Genomic DNA, 16562 nt, shown 5'->3' on the forward strand with positions numbered 1-16562 from the left:
AAGATGGCGGAAGAGGAGGCCGTTTCGTTCGGGGTCGGTGGTGTTGGCAGCAAGGCGGTTTGGCGGTTTGGCGGTGCGATTATTTTGCGGTTGTGTGGGCTTCTGTTTTAGGAAAAAGGCGGGCAACTTTAGGCGAGGGTTCAGGGCTAATTGACACCTGAATCGTCAGGCATACATGGTGACTCAGGCATCCGCCGCCGGATCTTTCGATACGGCGCCAAATGATTCAAGACTCACATCGGATGAGCAAATAATTAGTAGTCATAGATAATATTTCGAGTAGTTTGCTATCATCCCAATCTAATGTAAAGTAGCCTCCCACGTGTCGTTGTTGCGCCGTTCTGTTGCTCCCTCTTGCTGCCCCTCCCCAAAGTCAGACTCTGCGAAAGCTCCGGTTTCGTTCCAAACTCCATCATTGTCATCGATCTCCCCTTCATCCCAACCCCTCTTACTTCTTGGATAGAGACAGATTATAAGAGTCATCTGAATTCTAGTCTATCTCCATATTTCCCTACTCCGATTTCTTGCCAATCTCTTTTTCTCTTCTAAACCCCCTCCAATTACTCCCTCCGATATCTACCCCGCGCTTGATCGTCAATCGCAATGGATCTCGTCAACCAGTGAGTCAATTGCTTTGTTGAATAGATCTCCTTGCTCAATTAATATTATTCCGTATTCATTTTGATACTAATACTTCCCCAGCCTCGAAGGAAGACTCCTCTTCGCCGTCCCAAAGAGCAAGTGCCCGCTGTGACTCATCTCCGCAAAGCATTGAAAACACTTGTTATACAAACCAAAAGAGACTTATGACATCAAGCTGACCTGCGATTCTTTGTCTGTTTAAAGAGGGTCGTCTTCAACAAGCCACCTTGGACCTCCTGGCAGGATGTGACGTCCAATTCCGCCGCGAAACCCGTCTTGACATCGCCCTGGTCAAGAACCTCCCGATCGCCCTTATCTTCCTCCCCGCCGCAGATATCCCAACCTTCATTGGTGAGGGACGAGTTGACCTTGGTATCACTGGTCGCGACCAGGTTGCCGAGCACGACGCAAACCTTCCCCAGGGCGAAGTTTCCGGAGTGGAGGAGATCCTCGACCTCGGGTTCGGTGGCTGCAAGCTGCAGGTGCAGGTCCCGGAGAAGGGTGACATTACGGAATCGAAGCAGTTGGTCGGCCGCAATGTCGTGACTAGCTTCACTGCTCTTTCTGAGGCATTTTTCGCCGGGCTTGAGGGTGCCGGAGAGCCCAAGTGCTCGCGCACCAACATCAAGTACGTTGGCGGCAGTGTCGAGGCCGCCTGTGCCCTGGGTGTCGCTGACGGCATTGTTGACTTGGTTGGTAAGTTGCGCGCGATCATCACAATTACCATGTAATTTACCAGATGGCTAATTGCATCTATACAGAGTCCGGTGAGACCATGAAGGCTGCTGGTCTCAAGGCCATTGACACCGTTGTCGAGAGCACTGCCATTCTGGTCAAGTCCAGAAACACCAAGAACCCCATCGTGGACCTCATTCTCCCCCGTATCCGCGGTGTTATCAGTATGTTCATCTGTTATTCTACTTTCTGCCTAATAAGCGTCTGACCCATTTTTTTCTCTTTACAGCCGCTCAGAAGTTTGTCCTCTGCCAGTACAACATCCCCCGCGTGGAGTTGGCTACCGCCTCGAAAATCACTCCCGGCAAGCGTGCTCCCACCATCACTGCCCTCGAGGAGGATGGCTGGGTTGCCGTCAGCTCGATGGTCGAGAAGAAGAAGATCGCCACTGTCATGGACGACCTGTCCAAGGCCGGCGCAACCGATATTCTGGTCATGAACATTGCCAACTCAAGAACGGATTAAGAATAGACCGGACTGGACTGTTGTGTTCTTAGTTGTTTTCTTAGCTTAGTTTGGCGTCGTTTCCTTATATCTTTTTGTTTCTAGAATTTTTGGCTCAATATCTTCGTCTTCGGTGTTATCTTATTTTATATTTCTTTTCTTCTTGATGTTGGAACTTGTGGAGTGCAAAACAAAAACATTTCCTACTTTCAAAATAGATTACGGTGTATGAGATGAGACCTATAAACAGAAAAAAAGAAAAGGCTTATATATGATACTAGATTTCTCTATACATGCATGCTTCTATCAGGCTTACAAATCATCAATAGTGTACATGGATGTTTATGCACAAGCAAATCTCCAACAAAAGTATATAGTATATGCCATCATTCCGCATAGCCATCACATCATATCATAATTGAGAACAAGGGGAGAAGAGTAGGGTATCGAAAATTGAACAGGTAAAGCAAAGAAGAAAAGAGCAAGGAACCAAAAAAGTAGCAACTATGCGAGAGGAGTGCTCATTCCCACCCCTTCTCGCCGGCCTCGGACAAGAGCCCGAAGACATTGCCCGACACCCTCGAGATCACCCAACAACCCCACATGACCCCGGTCACTTTTCACCAACCCATCCTTGATAATCCGGTAACCAGAAGGCAACATGGCAGCGGAAGCAAGGCAGACTCCGTCCCCAGCGGCAAATGCCAGGTCATCATAAGCATCTTGGTGCTTAATTTGCTCACGCGACCAGACTCGGGCGCCATAGACGGTAGGCACCGACTTTCCATACAGCACGGCACAGGGCGGGTAGCGGTTTTCAGACTGGTGGATAGGATTGTAGGCGAGCTCTTGTTTGAAGCGGTAGACTTCAGCGAGGGTGCGTTCGAGGTAGGCGATTGCCGCTGGGCGGGGGATGGTGGAGGTAGTTGAGGCTTTGAATGCGGGAGCGGCTTTCGGGTTGGAGGTTGGTCCCACGAGGCCGTCGATCGATGGAGCCATCGCAGAAGCCTTGTGGTGTACTTCTGAGAATGGGTTCGTGGATTTAGGGGCGTTTCGATTGTCTTGTGGCATGGTATTATGATGGTTGATATCAGGGTGGGGAAGGTCTTCTGCCTTGTGGGATGAATCGTTTGTCTCATCTGTATCTGTCAAACCACTCAGAACGGTGGACAACCGCTTTCCGAGAAGAGGTAAGTTATCCTTGAAGTTCTTGCCAGTCAAGGGTGGAAGAGCGAGGTTGATACAAGGCGACAGACGCCATTCATCCCAGGCTTTGGCGTCGAAAAAGTCCACCCGATACTCTTCTTTAGTCCGTTTGTCGATGAAGCAGTGACCGTCCTCGGGGAGAAGGGCAAAGCTGGTCCGGAAAGTGAAATTCACTTGCGCCGTGAGAACTCGGGAGCTCAGCAGGACCTCGTCACCATTTCGAAGCGGTCCCAAAATGTTGACGCAATGCTGCGGCGTGCCTGCATAGATGACACCAGCGAACAGCTCAGGTCGTTGGTTCACAGCGTGTCGCGTAATAAGACCACCCAAGCTGTGAGCAATCACATATGCTCCACGTTTCTCACGGGGCACATCAGGGGCGTTGCACGGTAGACCCTCGAGAAACTTAATCAATTTCCTAGACAGCAGATGCGGGCTCAACCGCCAGTCATATCCATAGTCCCACACTCGAAGATCCCCGTTGACAGCATTGTCGCATTTCTGCAGTCGCTTAATCAACCGGCGGCAGATATCCACTGGACCAACATGCGAGAGCACACCAGAAGGGATGATGCTTTCCTCCATCCGCTCCTCGTCTTCCGGGTTCAAGCCCACCTCGAGATCGACCTTGCGGATATTCAAACCAACTTTCATCGGAACCCACAGCTGACGCTGCGGTGGTTTGGCCGAGCGCAGGATAGATCCTCGGTATCCTCCCATAACAACGACGTCACCTGTCATTTCGGACATGGCTTCAGTTAGAATGGGGTGCAAGGTGTTGGAGTTCGACCGTGGGATACGATTCTGGGGCTCTGAAGGGTCTGGAGTAGGAATCTCAGGCGGTGGCTGAGGCTCATCCGAATAATTGTTACCCTTGCGTTGGGAGACATCGTTCATAAACGGCTTGTAGCCCCAATCACTCCGTATGTCCTGGAGATGCAGAGTGGGCATACTCAGCAGACGGCTGCTGGAATCCTGGAGACTGTCCTTGATGGCTTTGAATCGGCTATTGACCTGGGAATGAATATGTTCGTACTGGGGTCGCTGATCGAGAGAAGACGCAGTCGAAGATGCTCTCAAGTACAAGGACTGGTCGGAAGAGGATCTCCTGAGCACGGGCGGTGCTCCTCCAACGGTCGAGCTGGGTCTGCGGGTAAACGAATGCTTTGCAGCTGCTGATTCATTGAGAGGCTTGAGCTCTGAGATAGGCTCCTCAGCTCCATTGCTGTCGATTTGATTTACACTGGAAGTCGACGGGCGTTGCGGCCGGACCGGAGACTGCTCCTTTTGCTCCAAAGCCAACCTGGACGGCGAAGGCTTCACGGTCTGACTGCGAGGACGCTGCTGGTTCGAATTCGACTTGCCAAACGACAAGGATGGCCGTTTCGCCAGGGAACCCAGATCCGGAAGGAACTTCTTGAACGCGTCGCCGCCCGACCAGGCCCGCGAACGCAGCGGCAGGCCGCTTTTCAAGATCGATCGGGTGAAGCTGGACCGTTGATCCTTGGGCAATCGCTGGCTATCTGAATCTGTCGTGACCGAAGCTTCTGTCCCCGCATCCTTGCCGGGTTCCTGGGGCGTATGATCGACAGCGGGTTGTTTTCTGGGGGGCTCCGGGAGAGACTCGGGCTCGGCGGTGATCTCAGACAGATACAGACCGTCCGAGTCGACCTCGTCGGGAATGGTCTCGAAATAACCCCCATTGTGTTCCATGACACGGTTCTTTTCCTCCGCAGGTGTCTTGCGGGCCTTCATGCGACTTTGGGTGCGACTAATGCTGACACCGACCACTTGGTCAGCCTCATCTTCGTCAGCATCATTGACGGGGTGAGTGGCAGGTTCATCGCTGTCGGAGCTCGAAGTCACAGTGGGCGACAAGTTCATTGCCCCTGGATGGTTTTCCCTCAAAAGGCTTCCCTGACGATTTTGATTTACTGGTGGAATGGCTGTAACCGCCATGGTGAGATTGGACGCAATGCAAGATAAAAGATGGCGTCACAGCATGCAGGTAAGATAAAAATAAGGGAAAAAAAAGAAAGGAAAGAAAAAGGAAAAAATAGAAAAGAAGAGAAGAGAAAATAAAGACGAGGGAATAGATAAGAATAAGAATAAGAATACGGAGATTATAACCGTTCGATAAGCGTAATCACATGCAGAGGAAATCTTGCTTGGAGAGACGAGAAGATGGTGATGTTGAAGCGGAAGACGATGATGTCGATGATCTCTGGACGAAAAAACAACAGGACAACGGCGGGGATAGGACAAATGGACTGGCCATTGATAGACTGTGATTTAATGGTACATGATCTTGTATTATTTGATATTATTTATGCCTATTCCCTAGGCCGATGCACGGGTTAATAATGAAGGTTGATTATTATTATTTTCTGTCGGTGGAGGAGAGAAAAAAAAAAGCAAAGTTTGGGCTTCGGTTCCACTGGGTGCTGCACAGCCTCCGGGAGCTCCGGATGGAAATTGGGAATAAGCATTCGTATTGAGCTAATGATGATGCTGCTGATGCTTGATTATTATTATTTGTGTCCATATTAAGAGAAACTGTTTCTTTTTTTGGTCGCGATGTTTCAATTATTGGCCCTTCGTCGTATTCGTATCTGCATTCCTCTTCGACCAGATAAAAAGGCCTCGACTTCTCCATCGGGTTTGTTTGGAGCAAATGCATCTTCTAATTGCTATTTCTATCCCCTCACTGGTGATCTGATATCTCTAGATCCACTGGACTAAAGGAAGCCGTTGCGGCGATAAAATGGCTCCGTCGTCCGTACAGTCTAACGGTGCTAGCAGAATCTATTACAATAGTATCTCGATTCTCCCAGAAATAGCATCGAAACCCCCCAAATGGCCATCGTGCATTCATAAGATCATAAATCGTCGTTTCCGTCGTCAATGAACATGGTCAATTAATGAGAACCACGTGAAACATTGCCGGATCGGATCTCCTCTTCTCCTCGTCGTGCAATGCCTTGGTTCTTAGCTGCGCTCTCGTCAAATCCAAAGGCCTTGTCGACTGCAGATGTCAATGCCCCGCGGAGAGACTCCCCCGCACCCTGTCCAGTAGTAAGCATCGTGAACCCACGCGATAGCCAGGGATGAGCAGATAGAGATAGCTAAGAACATACATGAACCCCTGCCACGGTAGATTTGATTCCGCGGCCGATTTCATCCCCCTTCCGAGCCGATTTGGCCTCGGCCGGAACCTCTTCAGCGCCGTACTCCTTGTTTGTAGTACTTGGGGCATATTCAGCACGGGAATCTTGCTTATCATGGTTTTTCGAGGTATATCCCGAACCGGTCGCAGGGTTGTATTCGGTCCTGTTCGGGTCGTAGTGTGACCGAGTGTCCCGAACTCCCGGGGCTCCGGGGGCCCCTGTCGAGGAGCCATGCGCTGCCTTTGCGCCTGTTGCATCAGGGGAGTAGACAGTGGAGCTTCCAACGGTTGTGCCTGTGGGAGTGGATGAATTGGCATCCTGCTCTGGATTGCCAAAGGTGGAGGAGTAATATGGAGGTTGGGTGCTAGCCATGTTGACGGTGGTGTAGGGCTAAAGAAATGATGATATGTATCAGCTTGGAAGTTGTAGTTAAGTAGTATAGACAAGTGGATCACCTAAACTTTTGCTGGAAATGTTCTTCAGATCTTTTATATCTCAAGGTGCTCGGATCAAAGCTTCGACATCATCATCATCTTGGTAGATGACGTCAGATTGAACACAGGCTTTGCAAGATTCGAGATGCACCGGAACCACTCGATTCATGGTGATGGATTTTTTGATCTACTAGGCAGGGTTACTTGGATATACTGGTAGGCAATCAAGACGATGCAGTGGAACCTGCTTGTGCCACTTGGTTCATCGCGAAAAGTAATCCAGCCGTGCGTCATTGTCGGCATAATTCTCGAGTTATGCATGTACAAAACAGTTATGCAGCTTTAATCTGAATAAGCAGCCATCGATTTATGCAGATCGCCGGCGATCGTCGAATTCGAGGCGCTCGAGAGACAGACGCTGAACAATGCAAGATTCCAGAACAGTCACTGTTATCATTAACTTATACGACGAAGTGCTGTATAGATTCAGAGGACACAGCACTTACTGATTAGTGAACACTAAGAATGGAACTCCTGGTTAACCAAGGTAAAGAGACAAGCAAAAGAAAGTGGTTGGTCGCAGCCAGAAAGATACCGAGGCTTTTGGCTACTCTCTCGGACTAAATACCAAAGAGACTCTTCCTCCGTCCTCACCCCCGTCGTTCACGGCCATATAATCCCAATGTAATCCTTTTTTTCACTCTCCATCTATTTTTTCTCCTCATTTCATCATTTATAAAAAAAAAAAAAAATTTGGTTTCATTACAGAGCAACCACAAAATGCCAATCTCCAACCGTCAGGCTATCTACGCCAATACGCCCTCCCCGGCCATTGACCCCTCCTTGTCCACGGGCACTTTCAAGATCAACACTGTTACCATCCCAGACAACATTCCCGATGACAAGGTCCTGGCTCGCGTGCACTACCTTTCGCTCGACCCGGCTATGCGCCAATGGCTTACAGCCAAACGATCCTATATCGCCCCTGTCGAGCGAGGCAGTGTTATGCGAGGCCAGAGCATCGCACAGGTGATCGCCGTTGGGAACAACATCAAATCCAAATACCAGGTTGGTGACTGGGTCATCGCATACTCTGGGTGGCAGGAATATGCCCTGCTGAGCCCCAAGGAGGCCGAAAAAGTGGTCGTTCCTGCTGGATGCAGTCCGACCGATGCCATGTCGGTGCTGGGCATGACAGGGTTGACGGCGTACTTTGGCATGATGGAGGTTGGCCAGCCAAAGCCTGGTAATACCGTCGTGGTGTCGGGAGCCGCGGGCGCAACGGGCATGGTGGCTGGACAGATCGCGAAGATCCAAGGAGCCAAGAGAGTGGTTGGCCTGGCAGGCAGCGCTGATAAGTGTGAATTCTTGGTCAAGGAGTTGAGCTTTGATGCGGCTATCAACTACAAAGACAAGGACTGGAAGAAGCAGCTGAAGGATGCCACCCCCGAATATATTGACGTGTTCTTCGACAATGTCGGTGGTGAGATCCTCGATGCGTGCTTGTCCCGGGCTGCACGGGATGCTCGTTTCGCGATCTGCGGTGCCATCAGCCAGTATAACTCGGCCAAGCCTCAAGGGCCTGCCAGCTTTATGACTGTCATTGTGAGTACTAGCAGAACCACATACAAGAAAAATACAGTAGCTAATGGACCATTTACAGTCGCAACGGGTTACGATGAAAGGCTTCATTGTCTTCGACTTTGCTAAGAAATACCCAGCTGCATTGAAGGACCTGGCGACCTGGTTGACTCAGGGAAAGCTCAAGCGTAAGGAACATATCATCAAGGGTGGTCTTGAGGCTGCTCCGCAAGGCTTGGTGAACCTGTACCAGGGTGCAAACACTGGCAAGATGATGGTGGAGATCGCCCCAATCAGCGAGGCTTTGGGCTCTCCCAAGGCTAAGTTGTAGACAGCTGGTCTGTCTTCTGCATTTATACTAGGCGTTTTGGATCTAAATGGGTATAATGTTGAGTATTTTGAAAAATCAATGAATCTTTTGGAATATAGTACCATATTGCCCTTGTTCTCATGTAATGTTCGTTAGTATGGCAAAACACAAGTCCTCATATTTATAAACACTGCACCATGGGCACCACAACTGTCGACTTCCTCAATTATTCCTTTATATAGATATATTCCATAAGCATACTAAGTCTCATATTTGAGTAATCTCGTCATTAAGAATGAATAAAACATGGCTGGGTGGAGAGTGTTTCTGTGGGTATGTACAATGTGCTCCACTCCCATCGACGTCATACTGATGAAACAGTACGAACTTCTCCAACTTGCTTTTGCAACTTCCACCACTTCCACCACTTCCACCATCACAAAGAGTCAGACCAAGACCGAATGACGTTACAATTCTACAGCCTTCTCCGTATGCGGTGATGATCAATTTATTCTGAATTATCATTGCATCCTGAGACGGCAGACCCGAAAATGGATCCCCTTCGTCCGCGCAATGGTTATATGCCATTGGACAATCCAAGACACCAAGGCGAGCTTTAATGTCGTTTAATCTGACGATTTTATTTAGAAATCTAGTGCTCAGAAGTGGTGCTTCCATGTGATAAGTGAATTGGTCGAAGATTCTTTGACAATCTTTCTCTGTGGCAACAGGTTTATCGCGCGGGGTTTCCAAGTAGTTCCACAGTGACAATTGTCCTTAAGAGCCTGTTGCAATTGAAAAGCCATTTATTTCCTCTACTATTCTCATACTCATCATTGATTCACCATATATCTGCCTTTTCTACCACACGATACAATTGATCTCAGACACGATTAAAATGGATACACAGAGCATTCACCAGCACTTCAAATTGGAGAACATCTTCAATGTCAAAGGAAAAGGTATAGTCGTGTATCAAACATGCCACATATCCTCCTTTACTAATGCCAAATCGCACAGTGGCCCTTGTTACCGGCGGTGGTTCAGGCATTGGCCTGATGTCCACTTTGGCCCTAGCCGTCAACGGAAGCAAAGTCTACATAACTGGCCGCTCGCAAGAGAAACTAGACCGAGTTGTCAATGAATTCAGTGAGGGTATTTCGGGAGAAATCATCCCCATCACAGCAGATGTCACAAATAAGGAGTCGATCGACCGCCTGGCGAAAGAAATAGCCTCCCGCGAGCCACACCTATCGATTCTAATCAACAACGCCGGAATCAACAGCCATAAGGAGAATGTGGACCTTGAGGATGCAACAGACTTGCGAAAGAGTTTATTTGAAGACCCCGCTGCCAGCATGGAGGAATGGGAGACTGTTTTCCGGACCAATGTCGCGCACCTGTTCTTCACAACAACCGCCTTCCTGCCCCTCCTCGAGAAGGGAACCGAGCACGAACACAACTGGTCCAGCACAGTGATCAATATCTCCTCCATTTCGGGGATTGTCAAGGCTTCGCAGGCTCACTTTGCGTACAATGCTTCTAAGGCGGCTGCGATTCATCTGACTAAGATGCTGGCGCACGAGATCACCTCATCCAAGCTAAAGATCCGGGTGAACAACATTGCCCCCGGTGTTTTCCCGAGTGAGATGACGACGAGAGATAGCTCTGAGAAGACCACCGTCCCCAAGCGAAAATACGAGAATCTGCCGGCTGGCCGGCCTGGAAAAGACGAAGAAATGGCGAGTGCGCTTCTGTTTACCGCTACAAATCAGTACCTGAATGGACAGACGATTGTGGTCGATGGAGGTTATGTTTTATCGACTGGGACTATTTGAGATAGTGTTTTGGTTTGGCGTTCGCTAGGGACTGGAGATAATTTTATTCTGTAATTAATATTCATATTATACCATTATTTATCGTCGTCATTTCTTCGTCAATAGATTAGAGCACAAGGTGTACCACCAGCTTGAGGGAGTACCTTGATTATAATCCAAGCTCCCCTGCATCGCATACCACGACACCATGAACCCATTCTGATCGAAGGACGTTTGAAGCGGTAATCCGGCGATGAGGCACAGGGTGCAGCATGGCATAAACCACATTGCGACGAGACGTCTATCACCGTCAGTATAGCCAAAGAAAGATCCAAAATGACCTACCCTCCCCAAAGCTTCAATCGGAGGATATCCCTCTTCAGTCTGCCGTCCAGAAAGATACTCCCCAAACTGTGTATCCTCCTCGCTGGCTATCCCCCAGAGCAACCGACCCCATCTCATAGCCATATAAACCAACGCCGCAGTCCAAACATCTCCGGCCCTCGGATCCTCAACCTTTTCACCCTGCAACTCCTCAGGGGCAATATAAGACACCGTCCCGAATAACTTCCTCGGCGCGAGGCAATATGTAGTCATCGCTGATTGTTCAGAGCTATGGACGAGACACTCTGCACTCCCGAAATCCGCTATCTTCACCGCACCATGGGCGGAGAGAAGGATATTCTCCGTTTTGAGTTCACGGTGCGCGATGCCATTTTCATGGAGGAAGGACACGGCACGGATAATCTGTTTGAAGAAACAGTCCGCTTCGACGGTCTCGAGCTTACCAGACGTGGCGATGAAGGAGTTGAGATCACCACCGGCGCAGTAGTCCATGACTAGACAGAGCTCACCGCGATCATTGCGGAGGGCATCAGTGGCGCGACAGATGTTGGGATGAGACAGGGAGGAGGAGAGATGTTGTTCGAGACGGTAGTGAGATGTGATGGAGGGCTGGGAAGAAGGACGGAAGACTTTGACGATGTGGAGTTGTCGGCTTTTGGAGTCTCTGGATGATTTTCTGGTGTAGACGCGGACGGAGCTGTGGGTGCCGTAGTGGAGGATTTCGGTGCATGAGCCGTATTTAGACGCGAAGGAGGAAGACTGAGGTTGTGATGATGGGATTAGGGGCTCTTGGTCACTGGGAGGAGAGTGTTTTAGGGGGATCCATCGAACGAGGATGTTGGGGAGTTTGAGACCGTCGAGGAAGTGACTGGATTCGTGTGTTGGTAGGAGATGGTGATGGGTGCCGTCGTGGGAGATGTCGAGATGCTCACGTTTTCTTTTATTTCTGTGATGGTCTGCGTATGATACGGATATATTGATTGACGGCATTGAATGTGAGATGTTGAGCTTATACACAACTGATGTTACTCCGTATATCATAGAAAGCAGGTAGATACATGAAAAACATCACGACAAAAGTCAATCTGCAGCGACGAACGCAAGATATTTATCCTCGCCACAGTTGCACAGCATTTCAGACAATCCTTGGATACAACCAGGGGCAGATCAACAGTGCAAAGTGGTTGAATTTTAGTGGTACAGCAGACAAGCAACGCAGCCAAAAGTCACACACGCATGCAGACTCTGGATAGGGGCACAACAGAGATTTTTTTAAGGAATCTTTTACGTATTGGAAGACTCGACAATTCGTGGGAACAAAAGACGCAGAATTAAATGAGTTGAATCGAAGATGTAAGAGAAAATGAGGAAAAAAAAAAAGAAATCATGAGGATGGAAATTCTTGGTGGCTGAGGGATTTACGACAGCCAGACAAAACAGCAAAAACATCCACGGTTCAGCGAGATCTGATGAAGCCCTAGGACTTTTGTTTTTGTCTTTTCTCACTAAAAAAGAAATCTCCGACGCCATCATCTCGCGGGATTTGTTTTTTTGTTTTTTTTTTTTTTTTTTTTTTATCTGCAGCTCCATCGACACGGGACGGAGGTTTGTATAGCAGCTGTCTGGTTGTTGGGTGGGATTAATCCCTCAGCCTGTTGTTCTCCTGTGCCTGTCTGGCGCTTCTATACTCACGCCCACTGTCTGTTTCAATAAAAAGAATGCAGAAATTTGCGCTGAATGGGAAATATTTTGAAATGGAAAATATAAAACAAAGGCAATAATAAAACAGACAGAATGACTCAATATATAATGTCCTCGATATGTTTTGCTCGATTCTTCCTCCTCGTCTCTCTCTTTCCCCAATCGGGAAATGCACCAGGCATCGCCTCCACCCCATTTGCATCTCCCCTTTCCACCCCACCATCACCCATTTCTCTTCGCCTATCCTACCCTTTCAATCCAGGTTCTTGCCTCTTCTAACTCTGTCGGGAGTGGCCGTCATAACAATCGCTTTCTTACTTCTGCTCCGCCACCACCCATTCAACCATGTTTCTCTAATCTATCAGCTACCAGAGTTGCTGTTTTAATCACGCACTGACAACTAGATCGTTCTTTTTGAGTCCCGTGGATGGCTCTGTTTTCAGCCTAGTCTAATTGACCGCCGCAGTATAGCTACGTGCGTATATAAACCTGTCTATCCTAGTCACATCTGCCTCGTCTCTGCTCCCTTCTTCCTATCCTCTCTCCCACCTCTTTCTCTTGCTTGCTCTTCTATTCTTGACAGTGTTGAGGTCCTCCAGGATTTACTGTTTCCTGTCCAATCTTCCTCCCAACCTTTGTTTCCATGGCACAACCTCCAACCCCTCTTCGTGATCCTCTGGAACGAGATGTCGAATCAGCAAGCGACTTGAACGACGAGTCTAGTCAAGCTGGACGTCCTTCTCGTGCTATCACATTCGACAACTCAGCCACCCCTGATGGTGGCCGGTCTATCTACCAGTCCCAGCAGGTGGGACGTCCCCGTTCCATGAGCCGGGACACCGTCAGAAGCACTGCCAGTACTACTCAAACACCAGCTGGGATCCCGATTGAATTCCGAACCCTCTCAATCCACATCACTGAGTCGCAGCATGTTACCCAGGATAATCTCAAGGAGAACCAAAAGAAGGAAAAGCAACCTAACCAGGATTACTTTGAGAACCTGGACTTTCATATCCTCAGCCTTGACAAACTATCTCAACAGTTCAGGGTTGACAGTCAATCTGGTCTCAGTTCATCATCTGCTGCCTCTCGACTTTCACATGATGGCAAGAATGTCATCTTCCACCATCGGGAGAACTATCTGAAGAAGATCCTGGGATACGTTTTTGGTGGCTTCTGTTCCGTCCTGTGGGTTGCTGTCATCGTCTTTTTCATCTGTTGGAAACCTCTGAGCAATCCGCCCTCTGTCCCGAATCTTGCTATGGCTATCCTTATTATAATCGTGATTGTTCTACAAGCCGGATTCTCTGCCTTTCAAGACTGGTCCACGAAGCAAGTGATGAGCTCCATTTTGGACTTACTCCCGTCGGAGGCATTAGTTCTCCGAGACGGCAAGCAAGTCAAGATTTCGGCCACAGACCTTGTTGCCGGTGATATCGTGTATATATCCATCGGGAACAAAGTTCCAGCAGATATGCGCATCTTCCGCAGCTCAGGGGATGTCCGTTTTGATCGCGCTGTCCTCACCGGTGAGTCGGATGAAGTTGAGGGTGCAACCGATTATACAGACGAGAATTTCCTGGAGACGCGAAACATCGCCCTCATGGGAACTAGTGTCACCAATGGCAATGCCGTCGGAATCGTCGTACTCACCGGCAGCCGTTCTGTCATGGGACGCATTGCTAAGATGACTTCAAGTGTTAAGGAAAAGCCGACATTGATTCAAAAAGAGATTACTCGCTTTGTCAAAATCATCATCTGCATGACAGCTATCCTCGCCGGCGCCATTTTATTCACCTGGGTTGGCTGGCTTCGTGTGGATCACTACGACTTCATGAACGTGGTTTCCATGCTGAACAATGTGATGGGATGCGTTGTGGCCTTCATCCCGGAAGGAATGCCTGTCGGTGTCGCACTCACCTTCATGATGATTGCAAAACGCATGAAGCAGGCCAACATTCTACCCAAGGGCCTTGCGACAGTGGAAACGCTAGGCTGTGTGAACGTCATCTGTTCTGACAAAACAGGCACCTTGACTCAGAACAAGATGTCTGTCAAGTCCCTTGGCCTGGTCGATAAGGAGTACAGCGTGGATGATATTTTAATGGCCAAGGAAAAGCCTGCCAGTCTACCAGAAGCATTGGATGATCTACTCCGCGCATCGGTTTTATGCAACGATGCTTTCTTTGATCCAACGATGATGACATTGCCGATCAACGAGCGAGAGGTTAACGGCAATGCTACTGACGCCGCCGTCTTGCGTTTTGCGGAATCTGTCAAACTTGGTGCTGGAAGCCAGCTTCTACCCTACGAGAGAGTACACCAGATTCCATTTAACTCAAAGAACAAGTGGATGCTTACAATGCACCAAGACCCCAAGAACGCCGATGGGTATCTCGCATGTGTGAAAGGTGCACCTGATGTTCTCCTCCCGAAATGTTCATCATACCTGTCTGGCATTCACAACGAGGTCAGAGCCCTAGATGAACAGGCCAAGAAGTTGTTTACGGATTTTCAGATGGATCTGTCGAGGAAGGCACAGCGTGTGATTGTTCTATGCCAACGGAACTATATGCCTCGTGCTGCCCTTGGGTCTAATGACTTCAATGATGAGGTTCTGGCCGAGTGTGTCCAGGATTTGACCATCGTGGGAATATTTGGCATCATCGATCCGCCCCGTCCGGAGATATCTCAGACAGTGGCGGCTTGTCGACGTGCAGGAGTCAGATTTTTCATGGTAACTGGTGACTTTGGCTTGACAGCAGCAGCAATCGCCCAAGACATTGGAATTTTCACCGGAACCGCTGGGCCAGACACCGTGAATGACCTGGTCCATTACCCGAGTGACGAGAAAAACTTGGAGCCATTACGATCGAGACGCAGTCTCCTCATCGAGGGCAGTAATATCTCAACTCTTGACCAAGAACAGTGGGATGCCATCTGCAACTACGAGGAGGTTGTTTTTGCTCGAACGACACCGGAGCAAAAGTTTCGCATCGTTGAAGAACTGAAGGCACGAGACAACATCGTTGCGGTGACAGGCGACGGAGTCAACGATGCTCCTGCGTTGAGAACCGCTGACATTGGAATTGCTGTCGTCTCGGGGAGTGATGTGGCTATCGAGGCAGCTGATTTGGTTTTACTTGACAAGTTCGACTCGATTGTGGACGCCATTCGACTGGGTCGACTGGTCTTTCAGAATCTCCAAAAGCTCATTGCTTACTTGCTACCAGCCGGCAGTTGGTCAGAAATCTGGCCTGTCCTAATGAACGTCTTTTTCGGATTCCCATTGCCTCTGAGCTCGTTCCTCATGGTCATCATTTGCGTCTTTACGGATCTATTCCTCTCCCTCTCCCTGATCATGGAGAAGGAAGAATTCGACCTGCTGAGCCTGCCACCAAGAAAGCACAAGAAAGACCACCTGATAAATCTCAAAATTTACGGCCAGTCCTACCTCTTCATCGGTGTCATGGAAGCATTTTGTGCCCACAGCATGTTCTTCTTATACATGTACAAGGCAGCCGGCATCCCCTTCCACGCTCTCGCATTCGCCTTTGACAAGTACTCAGACGGATTTTACGGCCACTCCCAAGCCGAACTAACTCACTTCAACAACGTCGGACAATGCGTCTACTTCGTCACCCTCGTCATCCTCCAATGGGGGAACATCCTATCTGTCCGCAACAAACGCCTATCCATCCTACAGGCCGACCCCATCCGCCAAAAAAGACGCAACCCCTGGCTTCCCATGGCGATGGTGATATCCCTTGCCATTGCCATCTTCGTGACCGAGGTCCCCGGTCTGCACACCCTATTCAACACGGCCCCAGTGCCCCTCGAGTTCTGGTTTATTCCTCTAGGCTTGGCGCTGGGGATCTTGTTCATGGACGAGTTCCGGAAACTGCTTGTACGGTCGTTTCCTCGGGGCCTGGTGGCAAAGATCTCTTGGTGATCCGCACGCAGGTGTTCTGGATGGTGGATGGCAGATGGGGAACTATTGAATTTCTGAATGGACAGACATTAAGTACGGGTCTATGTCCCAGCTGGCCCAGGCCAAGTGACTGTGACTATAATTAGCATATAGTATTCTCACATGCTGACGAGATAATGAAGTATATACTTATATAGATGTATAGAAATGACAAGAGATAGGGCTATTTTTGACTCCTTCCTGAAATTT

General features: G+C 49.1%; 8 protein-coding genes across 8 annotated transcripts; 5 read left to right on the top strand and 3 right to left on the bottom strand.

Moving 5' to 3' along the window:
* Nucleotides 1-3: 3 nt before the first annotated feature.
* On the top strand, nucleotides 4-2122 carry ASPWEDRAFT_737914 (ATP phosphoribosyltransferase; the record flags this gene model as incomplete). Its single annotated transcript, XM_040839381.1, has 4 exons — nucleotides 4-73; nucleotides 847-1338; nucleotides 1404-1541; nucleotides 1607-2122. 4 exons carry the CDS (start codon nucleotides 4-6, stop codon nucleotides 1840-1842), a joined length of 936 nt encoding a protein of 311 aa, XP_040690555.1. The 3' UTR covers nucleotides 1843-2122.
* A 203-nt stretch (nucleotides 2123-2325) lies between these two features.
* On the bottom strand, nucleotides 2326-4911 carry ASPWEDRAFT_109410 (uncharacterized protein; the record flags this gene model as incomplete). Its single annotated transcript, XM_040828077.1, has 1 exon — nucleotides 2326-4911. One exon carries the CDS (start codon nucleotides 4909-4911, stop codon nucleotides 2326-2328), a length of 2586 nt encoding a protein of 861 aa, XP_040690556.1.
* Nucleotides 4912-5945: 1034 nt separating this feature from the next.
* Nucleotides 5946-6566, bottom strand: dprC (the record flags this gene model as incomplete). Its single annotated transcript, XM_040830608.1, has 2 exons — nucleotides 5946-6092; nucleotides 6165-6566. The coding sequence occupies 2 exons, from the start codon at nucleotides 6564-6566 to the stop codon at nucleotides 5946-5948; spliced, it is 549 nt and encodes a 182-aa protein (XP_040690557.1).
* Nucleotides 6567-7053: 487 nt separating this feature from the next.
* On the top strand, nucleotides 7054-8731 carry ASPWEDRAFT_38534 (MDR family NADP-dependent oxidoreductase). The gene is made up of 2 exons (XM_040834904.1): nucleotides 7054-8233; nucleotides 8292-8731. The coding sequence occupies exons 1-2, from the start codon at nucleotides 7409-7411 to the stop codon at nucleotides 8538-8540; spliced, it is 1074 nt and encodes a 357-aa protein (XP_040690558.1). The 5' UTR covers nucleotides 7054-7408; the 3' UTR covers nucleotides 8541-8731.
* Nucleotides 8732-9417: 686 nt separating this feature from the next.
* ASPWEDRAFT_107607 (SDR family NAD(P)-dependent oxidoreductase) lies at nucleotides 9418-10357 on the top strand (the record flags this gene model as incomplete). Its single annotated transcript, XM_040827900.1, has 2 exons — nucleotides 9418-9481; nucleotides 9540-10357. The coding sequence occupies 2 exons, from the start codon at nucleotides 9418-9420 to the stop codon at nucleotides 10355-10357; spliced, it is 882 nt and encodes a 293-aa protein (XP_040690559.1).
* Nucleotides 10358-10505: 148 nt separating this feature from the next.
* ASPWEDRAFT_170389 (uncharacterized protein) lies at nucleotides 10506-11671 on the bottom strand (the record flags this gene model as incomplete). Its single annotated transcript, XM_040830609.1, has 2 exons — nucleotides 10506-10637; nucleotides 10682-11671. 2 exons carry the CDS (start codon nucleotides 11669-11671, stop codon nucleotides 10506-10508), a joined length of 1122 nt encoding a protein of 373 aa, XP_040690560.1.
* A 715-nt stretch (nucleotides 11672-12386) lies between these two features.
* Nucleotides 12387-12897, top strand: ASPWEDRAFT_432400 (uncharacterized protein). Its single transcript, XM_040835991.1, has one exon. The coding sequence runs from the start codon at nucleotides 12502-12504 to the stop codon at nucleotides 12766-12768; it is 267 nt and encodes an 88-aa protein (XP_040690561.1). The 5' UTR covers nucleotides 12387-12501; the 3' UTR covers nucleotides 12769-12897.
* A 23-nt stretch (nucleotides 12898-12920) lies between these two features.
* Nucleotides 12921-16486, top strand: ASPWEDRAFT_38538 (uncharacterized protein). Its single transcript, XM_040834906.1, has one exon. The coding sequence runs from the start codon at nucleotides 13026-13028 to the stop codon at nucleotides 16332-16334; it is 3309 nt and encodes a 1102-aa protein (XP_040690562.1). The 5' UTR covers nucleotides 12921-13025; the 3' UTR covers nucleotides 16335-16486.
* Nucleotides 16487-16562: the final 76 nt, after the last annotated feature.

Source organism: Aspergillus wentii (assembly GCF_001890725.1).
Source record: "Aspergillus wentii DTO 134E9 unplaced genomic scaffold ASPWEscaffold_3, whole genome shotgun sequence".
NCBI lineage: Eukaryota > Fungi > Ascomycota > Eurotiomycetes > Eurotiales > Aspergillaceae > Aspergillus > Aspergillus wentii.